Raw genomic sequence first — 23,270 nt, 5'->3', positions numbered from 1 at the left:
AAGATACACAGTCAACCACCCAAAGGAATTGGACTAGTTTAGAGAATAGTTTATTTCATTGACATAAAATGACTAAAAATGAAACTGGGTTGGTTACAAACCATTTTTTTTCTCTTCATAGGATAAATGTCTTTACATTTTATTATCAGTTTTGAGGCAGTTATATTTACATTGACTGCATTAGATTATAAAACTACTGCTAATATTATAAATTATAATATTGACATTTTATTGCTGGTCTTTTTAGCAGTGACTAACTATACATGAATGTTTAATTGACTGTGATATCTATCCACACTCCATTCTAAGACACCTTGCATTTGTCTGAGCTCTTGGTTTCTGTGCGGGCTTTCAGAAGGTCTGCTATCTCTGTATGAGAGGCTTGCGTTGCCAGAGATAACGCACTGCGACCACCCTAGAGACAAAACACAGATGTATGAATATGATTGGCAACAATGCATGAGATACTCAGATTGAAATATGTGGATATCGTCTGTCTTTAGTCTTTATCATAGTATACTACTAGACTAGTCAAAGGCTACATTCCCATCAGTGTAAAATGTGGCTCAAATCAGTTTCTCCCCCTTTGTGTGTGTGTGTGTGTGTGCGTGTGCGTGCGTGCGCGTGTGCGTGTGTGTGTGTGTGCGTGTGTGTGTGTGTGTTTCTATTCCTGTGGGGATTTCAACCTGAATGCGCACTGACTCATGGAGATTCGTATCACCGTGGGGAAGTTTATACATTTAAAAAAAAAAAAAAGTAAAATGCAGAAAGTTTTATCGTGATGTGTTTTGTACAAGGGGAGATCATATACATACAGTTTGTATAGTATAAAAACCATTACACATTTGGAGAGTCCCCACACAGACAGTGAACCAGACTGTGAGCGTGTGTGTGTATGTGTGCATGCAATGCGTGTGTTAGAGAATAATATTAAAGGAAGTGTATGTAAGATTGTGGCCAAAACTGGTACTGCAATCACTTTCAAATGACTGTAGAGCGGTGTATCCCCTCTCCCCCTCCACCCTGACTCGAGGTTGCCAGATCGGCTGCAGGATCCAGCAGGAACGTTTGTAGCTGCAGCTGTGGTAACTAGAGCAGATCTGGCAACCTGGATGCCGAAACAATACTGACTTCGTGATTGGTAGATAGGTGGAGGGTGGAGCTTCAGGCCAAAACACAACATGTCAACATCAACATCAGATGAGGGGCGCAACAACAACTTTTAAATGGCAATATACTGGCCGGACTACTGTTGTCTGTGATATAAGTATTTGAAATGAACATAATTTCTTAATGACATATCAGGGTCATTTTATGATTAGTTGAAATACATTTCTTACATACAGTTCCTTTAAATAACAAAACTTGTGAGCAGAAATTCTGAAAAATCCTTTAATTTTTTTTTTCCTTCTTTCTTTTTACCTTCTCTGTGTTTTAGTGGGTTTATTAGTTCTCAGCTGTGGTGGAGTAGACTTGACAGACTTTAATCTTTTTCTTACATGTATTTACATTCTCTCATTTTCTTTATCTTTCTCATTGACTCACACAGAGGCAATAAAGACACTCTGTGTGGGATCATTTCGACTTATCTACACAGAAAGTTATTGGACCATTGCCTTATTCCTAAGCTGTCAATCCTCTATCCACACCTTGATTGGCCTGGCTGTGTGGATTGGAGCGGTATCCTGCGGGGAAAAAACAATCCAACATTGGGTAACATTGTTGTAGTATTCTTATGTTTGTCACAAACCAATCACATGTCAGCAGCAACGCATGCTGTATTCTTATTGGTTATAGCACTTGCCAGTGCAGTTTATGTAAAGTATTAGCCACAGAGAGTAGTTGTGTGTTTGCTGCCAGAGAGTTAACACTCATGTCATGGACGTGAAACAAGTTTAATAAATCCTCATTGCAAACGTGCACCCAGAGCCTCCTTGTACACTTCATCGGTCATAAACACAACATGGTGTCAGAGTGAACGGATTATATGCAAGGATGGAGACCGCTGGAGTTCCTATGCCCACGATGAACTGGGAAGCAACGAATCTGCCTGAAGCATGGCGCAAGTTTCAACAGCACGCAGAGCTGATGTTCAGCGGACCCCTGAAGAAAAAGGGTGAGGATGAGAAATGTAGCTATCTTCTACTATGGGTCGGAGAAAAGGGCCGTGACATTTTTAATACATGGTCGCTGTCTGCTGACGAAGCAAAGATCCTAAAGTCATATTACGACCGATTCACGGCGTATGTTGAGCCCAAATCGAACGTTATATTTGCACGTTACAAATTCCATGAAAAAGTCCAGGGAGACCGTGAGCCCTTTGAGCAATTTGTGACAGAGCTTCGTCTACTTGTCAAGGACTGTAATTATGCAAACAGTGACGAGATGATCCGCGATCGCATTGTGTTCGGGATACATTCGCCGAAAGTGAGAGAAAAACTTTTGAATGTGGGCTCTGAGCTAACGCTCGAAAAAGCGATAGATGTCGCTAGATCTCATGAGTTGGCACAAGCACAGTTAAAAACCATTTCAAGCAGCATGAGTACTTCACGTGAACATGCAGTGCACGCAATCACCCGCCACACATCACAGGGCGCGGTTCCAAAACAACGTAATGCTAAATACACAAAGAGTGAAAACCGGCAAACTAGAAATTCTACCCCAGTGCACACCAAAGGATGCGGCTATTGTGGAAACAAACCTCACGCCAATCGATCTCACTGTCCTGCAAAAGGAAAAGTGTGTAAAATATGTGGTAAATTAAACCATTTTGCCAAAGTCTGTCGCTCCAGCTGTGAGAAAGCTGTCCATGCAATAATCAATGAAAGTACAGACCAGGTTGAGGAGTGTGATGAGCTGTTTATTGACTCGCTGACACAGGGCAAACAGAGTTCAGACACAGAACAAGTCTATGTGAACATTAAAATAGGTCCAAATCACGAGAATGAAATCAAGTTTAAATTGGACACTGGATCCTCAGCCAACGTCATTCCTCTGTACGTGTACACCAAATTGAACACTCCGTATGCTCTGCAGCCAACATCTCGTCCCCTGTTTGGCTACGGTTGTGAACGTCTGGTGGTGAAAGGGAAATGCGACCTGAAGTGCAAGCACAGAGACATTGAGATGGTGCTGACATTTTATGTAGTCGACACAATGGCGCCCCCTGTCATAGGTCTAAAAGGATGCATAGATTTTGGCCTCATAAAGCTCGTACTATCAGTTACAGAGAGACAGACGGAAGTGCCAGTTTTGGAGGAGTTTGCAGACATTTTCAAGGGGATCGGACTGTTTCCTGGTGAGTGTACCATACACTTAGACCCGCACGCAACCCCAGTAGTCCATCCACCCAGACGCATTCCTCTCGCATTACGTAATCGCCTTAAAGAAGAGCTTGAGAGCATGGAAAGGCAGGGTGTCATCATTAAAGTCACAGAGCCAACCGAATGGGTTAATTCCATGGTCGTGGCCGAAAAACCGCGCACCGGTCAGCTAAGGGTATGTCTGGACCCAAGGGACCTTAACAAGGCCATCAAGCGACCACATTACCCCCTGCCAGTTCTTGAAGATATAACGTCCAAGCTAGCTGGTGCCCGATATTTCAGTGTTCTAGATGCCCGATCAGGCTATTGGGCTATTAAGCTCACTGAGGAATCATCGAGATTGACCACCTTCAACACAGTCTTTGGACGCTACCGTTTCCGACGCTTACCCTTCGGACTGATTTCGGCCCAAGATGAGTTCCAGCGGAAAATTGACGAAACGTATGAAGGCTTAGATGGAGTCATGGCCATAGTCGACGACATTCTCATTTATGGAAAGACCAAAGCCGAGCATGATAAACACCTCCGCGCTATGCTGCTGCGTTCTAGGGAGAGAGGAGTCAAGCTCAATCCAGAGAAGAGCATTATCTGCTCTACAGAGGTGAGCTATTTTGGACACCTTCTCACTGCTGAGGGAGTAAAGCCTGACCCCGCCAAAGTTGCTGCAGTGAGAGACATGGAGCCACCTAAAGACAAAGGAGAACTTGAAACCGTGCTAGGTATGATTAATTATCTCTCCAAATTTGCACCTGGCCTCTCTGATGTCAACGCGCCACTTAGACAGCTCCTGAAGGAGTCAAGTGAGTTCTTCTGGGACGTCCAGCAGGACAAGGCCTTCAAGAAGATAAAAGAGCTAATCACATGCGAACCAGGCCCAGTCTTAGCCTATTTCGATCCTCTTAAAGAGCCCAGGTTGCAAGTTGATGCCTCCAAGTACGGGCTTGGGGCAGTATTACTTCAGGATGGAAAACCCATCGCATATGCGTCAAAGTCCCTCTCTGAAAGTGAAATCAATTACGCCCAAATTGAGAAAGAACTCTTCGCCATTCTGTTTGGCTGTAAACGTTTCCATCAATACATCTATGGTCGCCAAGTCATCGTTGAGAGTGACCACAAGCCCCTTGAATCAATCATGCGGAAACCCCTGGCATCAGTTCCCCCAAGGCTTCAGAGGATGATCCTCCAGCTCCAGAAGTATAACTTCACCATTGTACATCGACCAGGCAAGGACATCCCTGTCGCAGACACGTTGTCCAGAAAGTCACTATCAGACCAGGATACGAGCCTCAGTGAAGGCATGGACATTCAAGTACATACAGTGTACAGCAATCTTCCTGTCAGTGATTCAAAGATGAAGGACATCAGAGATCAAACCGTAAAGGACCCTCAGTTCCAGATACTGAAACGAGTTATTCAAAGTGGTTGGCCAGAAGAGAAAAGAAAATGTCCCATGAGTGTGTCAGAATTCTGGAACCACCGCGATGAGCTTTCGTACTTGCATGGAATAATATTCAAAGGTGAAAAGATTGTCATTCCCACAAGTCTTCGCCCAGACATGCTGTCACGTATACATGCCAGTCACCTAGGCATCGAAAAGAGCAAGCAGAGAGCCCGTGATATCATGTTCTGGCCTGGGATGGGGAAAGAAATTGAGAACATTGTCAGCAAATGCTCAATCTGCCTTACATTTCGCCCGTCTAACACCAAAGAACCAATGATCAGTCACAAAGTCCCAGACAGGCCATGGCAAGTAGTGGCTACCGATCTGTTCACTTGGAACAATGAGGACTATCTTGTGACAGTTGACTATTACAGCAGATATTTTGAGTTAGACAAGCTCAGCAGCACAACCTCATCTGCTGTGATAAACAAACTAAAAGATGCTTTTGCACGACATGGCATCCCGGAGGATGTCATTTCAGACAACGGCCCCCAGTACAGTTCGGGTGAGTTTGAGACATTCGCCAGAACATGGGAATTTACACATACCACCACAAGTCCATACCACCCGCAAAGTAATGGGTTGGCAGAGAAATCTGTGCATACTGCTAAGATGATGCTGGAAAAGGCCAAAGCTGACAAAAGAGATCCGCACATCAGTCTCCTGGAGTATCGCAACAGCCCTGTTGATGGTTTCAAGTCTCCGGCTCAGCTGTTAATGAGTCGCCGCCTGCGGTCAACCTTACCGAATACCAATCATCAGCTCTTGCCAAAAGTCGTTAGCTGGAAGGATGTCAGAGCAAAAAGGTTGCATAAGCAACAAAATCAAAAAAGCTACTATGACAGATCGGCTAAACCCTTATCTCAGCTCAAGGAAGGGCAAGCAGTTAGAGTACAAGAGAAAGGATACTGGAAGCCAGCTGTCATCGTCAGAGCGGCCAACACTGAAAGATCATATCATGTGCGTACTACTGCTGGACAGGAATATCGACGAAACAGACGTCACCTTTTGGACACAAAAGATCCTGGAAGCAGCAACTCTGACGATGGTGCTGAGCTATGCACAACACCAATCCACAGTGAGCCACAAAATGACATTGTACACACACCTGCCCATACTGATGAGTTGCCCAAATCCACCGCTTACAGAACCAGATCCGGCCGCCAGATAAAGCCCAGAGTAATTCTGGATCTGTAATTGTACAAGGGTGTAGGCGGATCGCTGCCCTTTCAAAAGATAAAAGAAAAATGTGTTCACACAATGTTCAATGCAGTTTATATGTTATGCAGATGTGACAATCTATTGATATGTGAATACAGGCAGTATGTTTTTTTTTTTAGTCTCATAATCTATTGCTGTTCCAGTGTGCATGTGACTTTTGGTTACAGAATTCTTCTTGCACTAATGTAATACACATTATTTTGTATTTACATTGTTTATTTCAAAAGAAGGGGGATGTAGTATTCTTATGTTTGTCACAAACCAATCACATGTCAGCAGCAACGCATGCTGTATTCTTATTGGTTATAGCACTTGCCAGTGCAGTTTATGTAAAGTATTAGCCACAGAGAGTAGTTGTGTGTTTGCTGCCAGAGAGTTAACACTCATGTCATGGACGTGAAACAAGTTTAATAAATCCTCATTGCAAACGTGCACCCAGAGCCTCCTTGTACACTTCATCGGTCATAAACACAACAATTGTCAGAGCTGAAGGAAGCATGTTTCTTCCAGGATAACCTTATACGTGACTTGAGTCAGATCTGCCTGATTCTGATCTTCTCTGACGAGTCCGATCAGTCAGCCAACACCTGGACCTCTAATGGTTAGACTGAGACCTGGAGAGGCCTACAAGCCACAGTCTCTCGCACACACTGTGTAATGTGGTGGAGGATCGGTGGTGATCTGGTGGTTCTCCAGTAAGGCTACAATTGGGTAGATGCGTCTTTGCGAAAGGATGCACAATTCAAGCCACGCAAAAGGTTATCCGGGAAGAAAAAATGCCTCCTTTTGCTGTGACAATGTTCCCCAACTCAAAGGATTGTTTTTTCCTGCAGGACAATGCTCCAATCCAAACAGCCAGGGCAATCAAGGTGTGGACTGAGAACCGCCAGATCAAGACCCTATCATAACATCTCCAGGCCTTAACCCTGCTGAAAACCTCTGGAATGTAAGCAAGAGGGTCACCAGCCATTAAATAAAACCAAGCTGCTTCATTTCTTTCACTAGGAGTGGCATAAAGTCATCCGACAGTGACCAACTGATAGGGAGCATGCCAAGACACATAAAAGATGTGATTAGAAATCAGGGTTATTCCACCAAACTGATTTTTGAGCTCTGATTTCTTAAAACATTAGCATTGTGTTGTATGAAAATGAATATAAACTTGTTTTCTTTACATTATTCGAGGTCTGAAAACATGGCCAGAGTTCAGACAGGATTGTGTCCACTAGGTGGCACCTTGTTACAGGTCAGATGCCTAGCAGAAACCGCTCCATCAACCCACACTGAACATACTCTAAAGAGATGTTGTCTTCCTCCCACAAAGTTTCATTGTTCCCCCCAAAAAATATTAAAGACAAAGACAACATTTTTATGGAATTTAGAGACACAGATCAAATCATATTGACTCGTCTCTTAATCGTGTGTGCAATGTTCTTACATGGGAAGTTAATGTTTAAAAGCAACAATGTGCAGCTTTTATTTTTGTTTCAGTGCATATACTACTTTTTAAAGGGTTAGTTCACCCAAAAATGAAAATTCTGTCAATAATTAATAATTCGTTCGACACCCGTAAGACCTCTGTTCATCTTCGGAACACAAATGAAGATATTTTTGTTGAAATCCAATGGCTCAGACAGGCAGAGAATAGTTTTTGCGCAAATCAAAACAAAGATTTGAACAGTTATGAATCAGCATATTGATTCAGAACTCAGATGTCTTTAGTGCCATTTATATGTCTTATGACAGCGGTGTGAATGAAGATTCATCTGAGCCATTGGAGTTCAACAAAAATATCTTAATTTGTGTTCCGAAGATGAACGGAGGTCTTACAGGTGTCGCACGATATTAGGGTAACTAATTAATGACAGAATTTTTATTTTTGGGTGAACTTACCCTTAAAATAAGCTAAAATAAATATAGGCATTTATGTGCAGTTACTGTTTTAAAAATGTACATTAAAACATTAAAATTTGTATTCTAAAATAACATCAAAAGTAATTTGACAACAGAAAGATCTAATGTATGTGTAAATAGGATATTATATAAAGCCTGACATTAAAAAAAGGAATATCACCTGTATTTAATAAATACCATTCAGAAGAGAAAAACTCTTTCTAACCATAATTTAAACTATTGTATAAAACTATTCAAATCTTTATACATTTGGGTTGCGTGTTGATTATACAGAAGAATTATTATAACAATAATACAAGCATTTCTTTGCAGGCTTGCATATGACGTGGAAGAAAAATATATTGTGCCTATGAATTAATAATTCCTCCTCAAGACTTGTCAAATCGTAATTTTATTAACTTGTCATGTGAGGCTGCACATTTCTGCTTTCAAACCCCTCTCCTCTTCTGTACAAACGTGTGTTACTGGAGCTGTAGATTTTAAGCTTTTAAGCCATGGGACAACTGTTTGGTGAATGTCCAGTAAGGTGTTTTTAGGTTTCTGTTAGCAAGATGAATTACCTTGTCTTTTAAATTGACATTGCAGTTTACTTCCTCCAACAAAATTCGCACAATGTTGACATGTCCCCGATCACAGGCGCTGATCAGTGGAGTGGTTCCTGCGTGATCCTGGGCATTAGGATCCGCTCCCTGTTCTAGCAGGAGACGCACCATCGGGACACGTCCATGTCTTACTGCCAAGTGGAGGGCTGTTTGTCCAACCTAAAGACAGATGCAAACACATTCATCTTCTGAAACATTACAAAAAATGCTAAATCTTGTGCAACACAGGCAGTCCATTTCACACTATTCATTTGATATGAAGTGCACACTGTGCCACCTGGCTGGTAACACCCATCACCTGTCCAACACAGGCGTTGACGTCACCAAGCTCCATCAGCTGCTGGACCACTTTCATGTCCCCTGGTGATTCAACAGCTGTCAAGGAGGCCAGCATGATAGCAGTGTAGCCGGACTTGTTTCTCAGGTTCACTTCACATACACCTAAGTTAAGCAAGCATAGGAAGTGTTTATTTAGATTGTTATTATTTTTGTAAAACATTTTTTGTACTGTAAAGTTTAAATCAAACTCTTTTTCAATTTGCATTACTAAAAAATAATGGATGCTTAAATTTAAAAAAAAAGCTTGAAACAGGTTAACCTCAGAGCTCAAAGAAAGTTGTATAGTATGGACAGAGTAGCTCTGCTTTAAGTGCTAGAGAGCTGCCTTCCTCTCTACCACCTTCTAAGGCAGCATCCAAAATTAAATGGAAGTCCACAAGCAACACATTTGGAACACTCTATAAGCAGCAACGAGCACCACACTAAAAATATAACTCTCCTTACAAGAAGCACAAAAGAGACACAACAGACAAATGGTTTATTAAGATTTTGACGTTAGCATGTTGCTAAGCTCATCATGCTATATGAAAAAGCACACAAAGAAATAGCAGACACAAATAATCCATTGTCCATAACGATCCAGAAGCAGTAGAAATGAATGTATGGGTTTCCAGACTGAGTAGCAGGGCGAAATCAAATCGCCAGCAGATCAGATTTTTACGATGGTACATTTTAAGGTTTTTACTTTGGCAATTTTGTGTTGACAAAATTAAAGTGCACCTATTATGCCCCTTTTTACAAGATGTAATATAAGTCTCAGGTGTCCGCAGAGTGTGTCTGTGAAGTTTCAGATAACAAATCCTGACAGATCATTTAATATACCATTTTGAAAAGGCCAATTTTGGGGTTTGAGAAAAATTAGCTGAACTGTGTTTTTCCTTTAAATGCAAATGAGTTGCTTCTCCCGGCTCCAGAGGGTGGAGTCTTCACAGCTCGTCAACGAAAACTGAAACATAATACATCTGTTGGGCTTTGATGATCATCTCTATCACAAACATGCTCATGTGACATTGCAGTTCTTTATTATCATTAAATATCATCTGCATGCTTTTTAAAGCCTTATCACTCTCAACTTGAGCGCACACCCCCGACGCATGCGCACAGAGAGCTGGATGTCAGCACGTCCGTGAGTAGGCTATTAAACTAGATAGTTCTCATTTATGTGTTATTGTGATTAAACACAAAGTTCACATGAAAACAGTTGGTTATATCTGTGCACTTATCCAGCAAGTACGTACTGTAAATCATTTGTGTATATTAGATCTGTGTAACGTTACAAAAGGGAAAGCAATACAGTATATTATGCTTACTGCTATTGATATGAATCAAACAACAAAAGATAAACAGAAAATCACTCACTGCTCTTGACTGAATGAACTTTAGTAGCTTTATTAAGAACACATTTCTTACTTTAATGCTATTGTTAAATGCTCTGGCGAGGAGATAAAGATGGGGGACTGTGTACAGCTCTCTGAGGGTGGGGTCTGTGCTAATTTGGCAGTGTCAAATTACACTGCCAAATTAGAAAACAATCATTGGCAGGGCTTGTAAAATGTGATGTCACATTACCAGGAATCTGCAAACAGCTTGTACTAAGACACTGCTTATGATTTATGTGGAGTTAAAAAGAAGTGGGTGGATTTTTACCGTTTTTACCGTGGTTGTGTACACACACTGCCAACACACATTTATGTTCAAACACCGTAAAAGTGAATTTTGCTTAATACGTGCCCTTTAAGTCTTGCAGGTATAGATGCATGCATCTGTCTACTGTTTCAGGTGCTCTGTCAACTTGCTCTCGAATGTTCACAGACTGGCTTTGACCAGTTTACATGTAGCAGCCCATAGAGACATCTGTTAATGAGGCATCTATGTATGCATATCCATGGTCAACGTTAACCCAGAGTTAGCATCACTCCAGTTCACTCAAAATGCCAATAGGATTTTTCAGTTGGCTCTATGACCCACAAAAGCTTTTTGATTTTTACACTTTTTGTTCATCTAGATAATATTCACAAATTAATTTAACTTTTATGAATTTCGAAGCCTTAATATAATCGCCAGAAGTGAAAATCTGAAGTTAGGCTATGAACAAACTAGCTTACACCATGGTCACACAAATTCAATGTCACCATCAAGTGTTCGGCAATATCATTTTTATTTCAAATCTACAAGTTGGAAAGATTAAATTAGGGAGCATGAACATTTCTGAGTGTGAAAACATCTATCGTCTCATATCTGCTTGTAAGCAACTAACCACCTTTTTCAAGAGGCGTGAAAGTAAAACAAATTCAGTTTGGGGTATTACTGATGTATTTTATGTCATAAAATATTTTGAGCTTGTGTTAACCACTTTTGTTTCAAAAAATCCATTGACTTCACGACGATAGTTCCAGAAGTTCAAAAAATGCTAACTCTTTTCTAGGTTTCAGGACTCCTACCCCAAATTGATACTTGTCAGTACTGATTTATAAGGAATAAAATGATTTCTAGGTAGGCAAACTACTTTTGAAATAGTTGTAGATTGTAATCACTGTGAAAAATTAAATGTGGCTCTTCCAACTTAAAGGGGTACTTCAGCGCTGGGAAGATGAATCTGTATTTAAACTGGGTCATCAATGTAGTAGAAATGTGAAATTATTTTTGAATTTAGTGCTTTCTAGACTGAGAAAAGACAGAAAATGTATTTTTGTCTCATGGGGATGAAAGACTACAATTCACAGAATGCTTCGCTGCCCTGTGAGGCCATTCCCAAAGCCACCTAGGTTACTGGATTACTGTGACTGAGTTGAAGACACTACAATTAAAAACTGAACGTGTCTGTTAAATATAATGAGTGAGTCACTGCGCGAGTATCACAGCACTGAGCACTAACTGCAGGAGTGAGAGAAATTAGCTCGTGATGACAGCTGAGGTAATCGCGACTACACTCGCGGCATACATTCACAACGCGAGTTCAGTCTGGCGCTTTTCAGTTCATGCCTTTGCAAGCTTAACTTTCATAGAAATTAATTTGAGAAGTTAAAACAGTTACATTGCTCACCATAGCTCCGTTTAAATGAGTGCCTGCAGCTGCCTGCTGAGCTCTCCGAGCTGAGTGTAACCCATGAGTGTAACCCATCCCCCGTGCGCGAGTTCAAAACATGCGGAAATGGCTCCCTCTGCTGGCTGTAGTCTTTAGCCTTATTCCAAACATTCCTCCTATGATGCAAATATCGTCAATTTGCATCATAGGAGGAATTTTTCCAGAAATAAAATGCATAAATCTCTTGTCTCAGGGGGATATAAGGGGGGAAAGCACAATCATTTGATTATACTTCAGGGTTTCTACTGATACAAAGCCATATGCTAATCGCTGAAGTAACCCTTTAAGTATACAAGACATGTTTTAAAACATTTATTTCCAAGCAGTTAAGGAGACAAAAAAACAGTGAACATATTATCACTGACCTGTGTCTAAAAGGAGCTTAACGATGCTGAAGTTACAATGAGACACGCTATAATGCAGGGCGGTGTTCCCATTATCATCCACCATGTTGACCAAGAACTGAAGGACTGTAGGTGCTTGTGAGTTAACCTCGCTGAGATACAAAGCAACAATGTCGGCACATGCCCCCTCTTCAGCAGAGACGTGAAACCATTGCTGGAACACAACAGTGAGAGCCTGGCTCTGCAAATCAGCAAAGAAGAAGACCAGTACTGTAGTTACCACTCAAAAAAGAGATGCAGAAATAACAAAACAACAGAATCCTTTTCAACCTTATGGTACTGTGAGGATTGAAAAACGTATCAATGTTAGAAAAGAAAGTAAATATTTATTTAGCAGACACTTTTATGCTATGTGACTAAAAGTACACTTCTTACAAAAACAGTCCCACTGGAGGTACCTTAGATTAAGGTCCTGTGCCAAATGTCACCCTAAACATTTGCAGTCTTCCCACAAGTCCGCACTGTCATGATGTGACGCCATTTTAACAATGTGCACATTGAGGGCACATATTGACCGCTAACCACCCTTCTGAAACCTAAAATGAAAAATGGTACACCCTACAGTCTCATGGACTTAACAGACATGTGCACGCAGCAGCCATTGTAAGTCCACAAGACCAAAAGTACATATGAAGTGTGCATTTGGGACAGGGGATTGACAGAGCGGATTAATATACAGTAGTGCGCAAAGTTTACTTACGGTACATCTTGCAGTATCTGCTAAATGTTAATTATTTTAAAGGGATACTTCATCGCCTTTTCATATTAAACTATGTTATTCCCTTAACTAAAACGAGCTGATACATACCTCCCTCACATCTCGAGAAGTGAGGGAGGATTTTTCAGCCTGGACTTTTTACTGCGCCGAGTCGAAGTACTCTCAGAAGTGCTATTCCGCCATTCATTATAGTTCTCCTTTTTAATCCGCTTAGAAAAGGGCAACGTTTTATTTTATGTCACCACACTTGATCGTTCAACTGTTGGTGTAACTGTATTTGAAACGTGGAGGTGTTTGGTCACTTCTAACTTGATCTCTGTTTGGTACCATAGTGAATGAACTGGGCTTAGGGCCTGATCACATAGAACGCGTTTTTGGAGCAAGAGTTGTCCAATCGAATGAATGGAGAGGTGGGCCTTCTGTTGTGTTGACCGTTACCTTGATTAGACTGACGGGACAGCTGATTCGGGGGTTGCCTAGAAACATTTTTAAAAACGCAGCGCACTGCTCTTTTTTGAATGAGAAAAACGGCAACCAAAAAAAGCAGTGCAGTGCGCTTCACGTGTGATCGGGGCCTTAGTGGGCTAAGCTAAATGCTATCAGATTGCCACCATGCGTCTGAGCGATTAAGTGCGTGCACGAGAGAGGCATGTATCAACTCGTTTTAGTTAAGGGAATAACATAGTTTAATATGAAAAAGCGGTGAAGTATCCCTTCAACAAAATAAGAGGGATGTTGTTGTTTTTTATTTAGTACTGTCCTGAATAAGATATTTTACATAAAAAATGTTTGCATATAGCCTGACAAGCCAGACTCAAATCAAGATGTTTGGTCTGGGAACTTAGCATTGACAGGGCTCAATCTGAAGTGCGGGATAAACAGTTGTCTTTCAAATTCCCTTGACACGCAATTGGATATCGCTACAACCAACCACATCAACGTGAAGCGGAGACAGCTTTTCGCTGGGGCAGTATCCTTAAAAGGACATCTTTGTACCTTTTTTACTCCTAAAAGGTGCATATACTACCTTTGAGTACAAATGCGTACCTTAAGATACTACAATGAACCTTTTTGTGGTAAAAATGGTACAAAGTTGTCCTTTTAAAGATACTGCCCCAGCGACAAGATGTTGTACAACTAAAGGTATAATTTTGAAACCCTTTTTTTCTGTGTGTAGTTGAGATAAAACTTTCGCCATATCCGGTCGGCAAAACTCTGAACACATCTTCCCTTCTTAAGAATGACTTCAGTACCGTTCTTTGTTCTTTTCTTAAGAAAAGCTTAACTCCAAGTCTTACAGAGTCACAGCCAAAGCTGATTCGAAAGACCGCCGTTCGCCAGCTTCTAGATTTCTTGGCTTGTTTACATATGGTCCACAAGACAAAAAAAAATTGATGACTTTATAAAAAATACCCCTTTCAAAAGTGTGCATACACCCTTGATTTTAATTCTGTACATGTGTTTATTACAGCGTGTTGTTACCTGGATGATCCACAGATGTTTTTTTTTTGTTTTGTGATGGTTGTTCTTGAGTCCCTTGTTTGTCCTGAACAGTTAAACTTCCCAATGTTCTTCAGAAAATCTTTCAGGTCCTGCAAAATCTTCAGTTTTCCAGCATTTCAAATTTTACATATTTGAACCCTTTCCAGCAGTAACTGTATGATTTTGAGATCCATCTTTCACAACTGAGGGATTCAAACACGACTATTAAAAAAGGTTCAAACATTCACTGATGCTCCACAAGGAAACACGATGCATTGAGGGTGGAGAGGGGGGACTTATGTTGTTTACGAAGGGTAGTAGTAACTGAAAAAAAATTATACTTAAAGAAATATTTGGACATCGTTTTGCATTTGGGCAGTTTAACTGCTCAGGACAACAACAAAAAAGCCATCACTAAACAAAAAAACAGTCGTTGATCGTCCAGGTAATTACAGTATGGCATGTACATTTATGAAAGGGGTAATTTTAATAAATTCAGCTATTTTTATATCTCTTGTGGACTATATGTAAACATCTTTTATGTAACTTATCTTATTCAGGACAGTACTAAATAAAAAATAACATGCATTTTGTATGATCCCTCTTATTTTGTTAAAATATTAAAATTTTGCAGATTCTGCAAGGGGTATATGTGAACTTTTGAGCATTAGAGTATTTTAAAACTGTCCAAAATGTATAAAAATAACAATGTTGACAAAGTGTTTAGCAAAAGTCTCAAGAGATGGCCTTAAACTGCTCCATGGAACAGTGCCACATGACAAAAAAGCTGTTGTCTCTCCATCCTGATGGATTAAGAGTGGATTCACAGAAACATAAACAGGTACACTCAGACTAATGAGAGGGTTACTCACACAAGAATTGTATTAACTAATTTTGGTCAGTTTAGAAATATCGCCTTGTGAAAGAGAAGAGAACCAAGAAGAAATTGCTTCATTGTTACAATTAGAATCCCTGTTTTGGATAAAAGCAAACAATCTACAGATCTGAAAACACCCAGTGGTGATGGTTCATATCTCAATTCCTGCAGGGGACCCTTTCAGTTACTAGCTTCAAGTAATACAACACCACAGCCTAAAATAAGTAATTATTTGCAAGTTTGGAATATTAGATATGAACTAGTTTGAATATTACCGTTTCATCATCAGGTTCTGACACTTTATCCATATGGTCTTTAAGGAAAGAACATGCCTCTATGAAATCTTTATTAACAGCATCCCTAGAAAACAAAACAAGTTGCATTTATAATTAATAAGAAAGCTATTTAAAGATATTGCTGTAACTTCTAAAGATGATTTCCGTTAAGCTCACCTGCTTGCCAAGGATTTCTGATCCGAGTCCACTCTCAAACAATAGCGATCCTTCCTCTCTTTCTCTATCTGATCCTCTAGAGCTCTTCCCTGACTCATTAGTTTGTGCAGATCATCTTCTTTTGTTGTCTCTACATCTATGGCATCTATGTTTTGATTGAATTCTGCATTTTTACTTTGACCTGTCTCTACACTGGAGTCCATTGTCTGTGTGGTCCATAGCTTGCCTTCTACCTTTGTGGTATTCTTTTTGTGGTCAGCATCCACTTCTGTATGCACTTGTAGTTTGATGGCATTTCTTACTCCCTCTGTCTCCACACTCCCACTTCAGAAAATGGAAGGTCAAAGACGAGCATTATTATTCTGCAGTTACTGTTTTAGTGAATCTGTCTGTAAAAAGTGCACATTGTGGGGATATGTAGTTACCTGTCTCTTGTGCTGGCTTTCTTCAAATATTCTGTCTTGGGTTTTTCTTCCTCTACAGGAAGAATATCCTTTATTTTATAGTCTTGAAATCCACAGAAAGGCCACAAAAGACAAAAAATATTATACATGTCTTAGATTAAGAAGAATATGTTTCATCATCATATACTGTCAGAAAAAAATGTAGAGCAGCATATCTCTAGGACAGTATACTTTTGAGATAAGCTACTCTACATTTTTTTTCAAAATATGTAGCGCCGATAGAACCTTTTCTTCTATATAGAACTTTAAAAGATTTTATCGGCGCTATTTGGAACACCTAAAAGGTTATAGAACCCTTTTTAAGTGCCAAAAGAGGTCTTTCTTGTCCTTATATAGAACCTAGCATAAAAGATTCTTTGGAGTTGAGTACACTTAGGTTCATTGGGGTTCTATATAGAACCATAGGGTTCTTTACTCAACTCTAAAGATCCTTTTATGCTAAAAGGGTTCTATAATGACAAGAAAAAAACCTTTTGTCACTTAAATAGGGTTCTATATAGAACCTTTTAGGGGCTTCAAATACATAGAGCTTTTAAGGTTCTATATAGAACCTTTTGTTCTTAGAGTGTACCCTCAACAAATCAACATTTTAGCTTGAAATTTTAGCAACATTTTAGCTTGAATCAACATTTTAGCATTTACTGAATGTAGAGTCATACCTGGTTGAGAAAAATCACCAGCAGGAAACACATAGAGGGTTAGAAGGGTGACTAAAGTTCCTAACTGCTCCTGAATGGTGCAGACCCTTGGAGGCAAGTGATCATAAGTCATTTGTCCTGATGCGTCGCCTTTGCTAAGGCATTCCCACTGCTCTTGAAGGAGCTCTTGCAATCTTTTCACATGGTGCTCCATGTCTGCATGTGATACTGGAGGTTGATCCACAATTTGAGGGGCAATTCTTTCCTCTGTTGCCATCTCTTGCTCACTTATTATTGGTTCCTGCAGTTCTTCCACCGGTTCAAGATTTTGTGTACTTACTAAGGAGCTCTCAGATGAAATCCCCCTGGCCATTGTGTGCCCCATTACAGGCTGTAAAGTCAACTGCCTGATCTTCTCTTCCTTGAGATGACTCTCTTGTACTTGCTGCTTCAGCAGAGTTCTTGTCTTATCCAGCTCTACCTCCAGTTCATGAAGTTTCTGTTCCAACAAAACAACTTTCCTCTGGAGAGTTTCAGTAAGAGACTTGGTTTTGTCTCCATTATCTAACAGATCTTTTTCTCGTGAGACTGTCTTACGTCTTTCTGTCTCTGGAAGAATTCTAGTTGAAGGCATTGCAGCTTTGTCAACTTGTTCAGATGAAGCCTTGACATTTTCCTCAAGCCGGTCATATTCTCGATTCATCCAGTCATCAGATGAGGGACTGTCCCAGTTATTTATGTGTAGAGAAGCAGTAGGAACATTCAGTGGCCCAGTGGTTTTGTTTTGGGAATGCAACTGGAGTAAAAGCCTCTCTTGCTCCTCCTGCAAAATACATATCTGAGCCTTAAGCTCAGGAATGACTCTGATTTCCTCTTCCAATTCCCCAACTCGTTCAAGTGCTGCAGTGAGCCGCTGTAGGGTCACATTTGTCCTACCTATCCTGCTGTCGGATGCATGGAATACATCTTCAGAGGAACCATTTTCCTGCATTAGATATTCCTTGGGGCTACTGGGACTGGTTGGATCATCGGTTGACTCAGAATGCTTTCGCAGTAAAACAGTCAAGGGTAAACTGGAGGCTCTTAAGAGATTTGGTCTGACGTAATGTCCTAAAGGCTGCTCATCAAAAGCCTGAATATTAGCATACATCTCTGCAGATGTGAAGGACTTGTAGATGGGTTCTCTCCTCCTGGCATAGCCAGCTGACACACTGTCACTAGATCGGAACTCAAAATGTTGTTGAGAGTCTCCTAGTTTGGTTTTGGGCCATAAAGTACTGATGGAGCTCCACTCTGTAGCTCTGCACCCATAACCCGGAAGGCTTAAGTTGCGGGACAGGACACCATTATTTCGACCTCTTTGCCTTCGCTGCATTGGCACTCTCCTAATGGTGTTGCCTTTCTCAATGTCATCCACATACTTAAGGAAGTCCAGGTCCAGATGGAATCCATAGGGTGTCTCTACAGAATAGGAGGGTGGTCTTTTTTGGCTTCCATTCTCTTTTGGAGAGATGCCATTCACTAAAAGACAAACACACACTGTAAACCCTAACAAACTTAGTTCCATCAAATCAACTTGTATTGAATTATGGGTATTTAGAACGTTATTTTTTTTTAGTTCTTTCTTTCTTTTGAGTCTCCAAACTGACACATTTTAAGTCATCTGAATTCTTTCATTGTTTTAAGTTTTAAGAACTTGCCATGACACTCAAAGGGTAGAGTTTTGTAACTGATTACCTCAAATATTTGAGTTTTGCAAAAGTGTGTTGTAGAAGTGATGCATAGTATGCAAATTGGTCCAAATATATTCAGATAATTGGAAATGTTGCACAATGTGTTCCAGGTAAACAAAAACTGGATGAGTCATACCTTTTGGGGAATCCATTGTTCTTAGCATAAGTCTGTTTTCAGCTTCATGTGGCTTTTGGTTTGTGTCTCTTAGCACCTGAGGGCAAAGATACATTTTGTTACTCTAATGTGTTAAATCAAACAGAATCAAGCACTACTAAATGTTGGGAACACAAGTTGAGATGAGAGTAAGTTATGGATTAGTATTCAGCAGATTGAAAGAGCCAGACTCTTTCTTTTCTGTCTGTCTTCTCATCTATTTCTCCCTGTCTCTCTTTGACCACGCAGCACTTTCAAGGCACCACAGAAGCAGCCACAGCCCAAACAATGTGAGCTATGCAGTAAACACACAAACAGCTGAGACCAAACACTTCCACTGGCTCACACACACACAACCACAGATGCACTCCTTGGCATAGCTCACACTAGTTGAAGAAATACATCTTATCTAAAATTGCAGCCATCCTTCCTTCGTACCTGTCTGTCCCAACTTTCTACTCTATCAACTGAGATCTGCCAGACAGCACAGAAATAGGGGCTGATTTTTTTGGTTATGAGATACCTCAGTACCTGCTAAGGCAGACTGATCTAAAAGAACTGATATAACAAGCAAGGTATGGGTCCTGACAGACAAAATATGCATTGCTGATACTGTCTTCTGCTGACAGGATAACATGGCTGCAGGATTCTTGCCTGAAACACACTCATAGAAAGTTTCCTGACAAATGTTTCCTGTATCCTGAAAATCCATAAATAGCCAGTAAGCCAGGGGTGTTCAATCCTGCTCCTGGAGGGCATTTAGCTTTAGCCCTAATTAAACGCACCTGAACCAGTAAATCAAGGTCTTCGGGATGACTAGAAACTTATAGGGAGGTTTATTTGAACTAAACTCTGCAGGACAGTAGCCCTCCATGAGCAAGACTGAACACACATTTTGGACATAAACAAATACATTTACTTAAAGACGCACATACACTGTAACAAAAGTTGCTACCTTAAATTTTCAAGTACAATCAACTTGGATGTTTAAGTCATTGCAACTTAAATGACATTAAACAGACTTAAAATAATGAGTTGAATCTTATATAACTTTAAAAAAGTTGCTTATTTTGATGACTTAAAGTAATGTAAAAACATATGTTGTCATATCTCATTATTCATATCATTTTTACAGTGCTACACTGTCATGACCCCAGCATCACCTGTACTATATGTGCCAGGCACAGATGAAATCTTCAAAACGATAACAAATTGTTAACTAGTACACTGTAAAAAATTATTTAGAAAAAAGTTACCTGGTTGCCTTAAAATTTTGAGTTCATTGAAATTAATATTTTGAGTTAATACAATGATTTTTTTTTTTGAGATTCGACAACCTTTATTAAAATATGATTAAAAGATTTTGTAGGAATATTGGGTAATTGTGTGCATTTTATTTCTGATGATGCAGTGAAACATGCCAAATATTTATTGATTTATCAAATTTTTTATGTGGTTCAGATACAATAATATTTTGAGTTTCTATTTATTAAACAAATTTCCTTCATTGTATCAACTCAAATTTTCAATTTCAATAAACTCACAATTTTAAGGCAACCAGGTTACTTACTTTTTTAAGTTAAACCAACAAAAAACAACATTTTTTTTTTTTTTTTACAGTGTAGTTACGTACAGTAACTACTTTAAACCGTTCTTCTACATACATTTTCTCTTTCAGGTCAACGTTTAGGCGGAGCTGCAGTTTGAAAATTCCTACTTTAGTTAAAGAAAGTTAAACTGTTGACATGTTTATAACTTTAGCTTAAAGTGACAAATCCATTGTAAAGACACTGTATTTCATGTTAACACCCATTTTAGTACTTGTTTAGTGTATATTTCTGGCCTTAGGCTGAAAATGTATTTGCACCACTATTATAAAAAGCTGTAATATAAACACTAAATCATTATGAGTGCTGTTAGTTGTTTCTAGCATACAGACAACTTTCATGCAAAATCTTAAATCAGCCACTGTTATAGATTTGGGATTTCTTTGGTCACTTTCAGAATAAAGTCTGTGTTCACTGAGAACGGCACTCCATTTCACAGTAATGATTATTGTTCACTTTCCTTTTTGCAGCACTCAGGGAAAAAAAATCCCTCCTCTCATTAAATGCATTTCTCTCCACGGCATTCTTTCTTAAACCACAAATTGGATTGAAACTCATGACAAACTAAAAACTGCTACCGCTGTAAGAACAAAATCTGAAACACTGTGTCCTCTGAAAGAAATGGACAAATTCAGGTTTTAGGTCAGGCTTGGAGGATGGAAAAAAAGACCAAACTGGAAACTTGAGAGGAACAAACATTTTATCCTGCAGAGAGTTTCAAAATAGTCGGCTACGACTTGAAGTTTTTACTTTGAATTTCCTTTTCGGTCATATACAGGGAAAATTATAAATTATAAATGACTGCTTTTCTAAGTGAGTTTTTTTCTTCATATCTTTTCTCACTAAAAGGCTTCAGGTGACAGTTCTCTGTTCTCTGTTTTTTCTCTGTATAGCATATGTTAGGCTAGCTGTGTTTTGACATGCACATTTGACAACTCAAGTGAGCCTGATTCACCTATACATAAAACAGACTGCTGGTTCTGCACACTTTCTCACTCACTCACGTTTATAACACACACAATAGACAGACGTTTCACTCTTCCTGTTTGGCCCTGTAAGCCGTGTGGTTTCCTTGGCTCAGATCCTCATTCTTCCTCCTCTGTTTGGAGTTGGCTGGATGACTGAAGCCAAAGATTGGTTCTCCTACTCTCTGACCCCATCACCCTTTCACTTTATGGAGAGAGGGTGTGGTGAAGCGTCTCTTCTATTGAGTTTTCAGAAGGACTACTGTGAGGAATCTATCTATCTATCTATCTATCTATCTATCTATCTATCTATCTATCTATCTATCTATCTATCTATCTATCTATCTATCTATCTATCTATCTATCTATCTATCTATCTATCTATCTATCTATCTATCTATCTATCTATCTATCTATCTATCTATCTATCTATCTATCTATCTATCTATCTATCTATCTATCTATCTATCTATCTATCTCAAGATTTACCGATATGAACATTTTGGCTGATCAATTTTTTATATTTGAAAGTCGATAACTGATATCTTGGTCGATAAATAATTTTTGAGAGTCTGATTACAAAAGCCGTGTCCCAAGCACAATTATAATGTTCTCATTATATTTTTATGGAGCCTATATGACAGACTTGCGCTGTATATATTGCACTTAACTGTATTTTCCTTTTTTGAAGTGATTCTAATCTTATTTCAAGCGTTTCAAAACCACCGTGGTGAACAACGAGCATCATAAGTGTCTCAGCTGAAGAAAGAAACCCATTATTTATCCGCTTTAATATATCTGCCAGACTTTTTTATCGGAACGATAACATTAAAAATGAACATATAATAGCCAATAACAATATGTTCTGTATATTGTCTGTCTATCCATCCATCCTTAGTGTTGTTCCATCTCTTCATTTGTGGGATTTTTTCCATATCCATAGTATTTGGACCATGTTGATAATCTTGGCTCTCTGCCAACAGCAATATGTGCACGCACACCAGTTACATGAGAAGACATGTGCAGCAAAGTCAATTCAGACTCTCTGTATAATCAAACACATGTGAAACATTCAGAACTCAGTGCACTCAGAGAAAATGTAAAAAAAAGTAACAAAAAATAACTATTTTAAAGTCACCATCTGAAACCTCATGTCACATAAACTAAACTATCCAGGACGTCTCTCTATTGTTTAAGCGAAACAATCACTACATTACATCAGAGGAAAATCTCATTTGAGACACCCAAAAAAGTGTACTTCCTGAGAATTTGTTTGTGCAAAATGAACAAAATGACACACCCAAATTACACTAAAACTTTTTTTTGCAATATACTAATAGAGTTTAATGAAAGATACTTTTGTCCGAACTCTGATTGTACTACTCTGAGTTCTTCATTTATATATTGAGACAGAATTAAATCTGTATTTTAGGGCTACCTTACCTTAAACATCACATGTGAGCCATTGCGTCTTCTCCATGCTGAAGTGTAGCCTGTTCACCTCTTCTCTTTTCTCCTTCATCTGAGAGGCTTCAGAGGGGAAGGCAGACAAAAGACATTCAAGCAATGCCAATGTAAAATTCTTGCAAAACATAAGCAGTGTTATTGTGTGGAACAGGAGGTGGGATGTTGGCACTTGGAACTTTCAAGTCTCCGCCCCGTCCAATCAGAGCCAGTGGGTGGGAGGAGATCAACATAATTCCTCCAATGAAAGAAATAGGGCAGCCTGAACAACTGAGAGATGGGCGGGGCTTTGTGCATAACTGCAACTGATGGATGTTTCTCAAAACAGGATCCATGTGATGGCAGGGGGCCCAAGTTTACTAGAGGAATACTGGGGCACTCACAAAA

At 39.6% G+C, this 23,270-nt stretch overlaps 1 protein-coding gene across 3 annotated transcripts; it reads right to left on the bottom strand.

Moving 5' to 3' along the window:
* Positions 1-94: 94 nt before the first annotated feature.
* Positions 95-23,005, bottom strand: LOC137090292 (KN motif and ankyrin repeat domain-containing protein 4-like). Of its 3 annotated transcripts, none has more exons than XM_067454207.1 (10): positions 22,863-23,005; positions 18,830-18,905; positions 16,982-18,481; positions 16,284-16,365; positions 15,859-16,182; positions 15,682-15,766; positions 12,291-12,510; positions 8,800-8,942; positions 8,460-8,660; positions 95-415 (listed from the first exon to the last, which is right to left on the bottom strand). In XM_067454207.1, the coding sequence occupies exons 1-10, from the start codon at positions 22,869-22,871 to the stop codon at positions 305-307; spliced, it is 2,751 nt and encodes a 916-aa protein (XP_067310308.1). In that variant the 5' UTR covers positions 22,872-23,005; the 3' UTR covers positions 95-304. The 3 variants fall into 3 exon arrangements, with proteins under 3 accessions (XP_067310308.1, XP_067310309.1, XP_067310310.1); XM_067454208.1 differs by having other exon boundaries at positions 16,284-16,335; XM_067454209.1 differs by lacking the exon at positions 22,863-23,005 and adding an exon at positions 19,379-19,507.
* Positions 23,006-23,270: the final 265 nt, after the last annotated feature.

This window comes from Pseudorasbora parva, chromosome 9, assembly GCF_024679245.1.
Source record: "Pseudorasbora parva isolate DD20220531a chromosome 9, ASM2467924v1, whole genome shotgun sequence".
In the NCBI taxonomy this organism is placed as follows: Eukaryota; Metazoa; Chordata; class Actinopteri; order Cypriniformes; family Gobionidae; genus Pseudorasbora; species Pseudorasbora parva.
The sequence above is the reverse complement of the archived record's forward strand: the minus strand, read 5'-3'. Positions and strand labels throughout refer to the sequence as shown.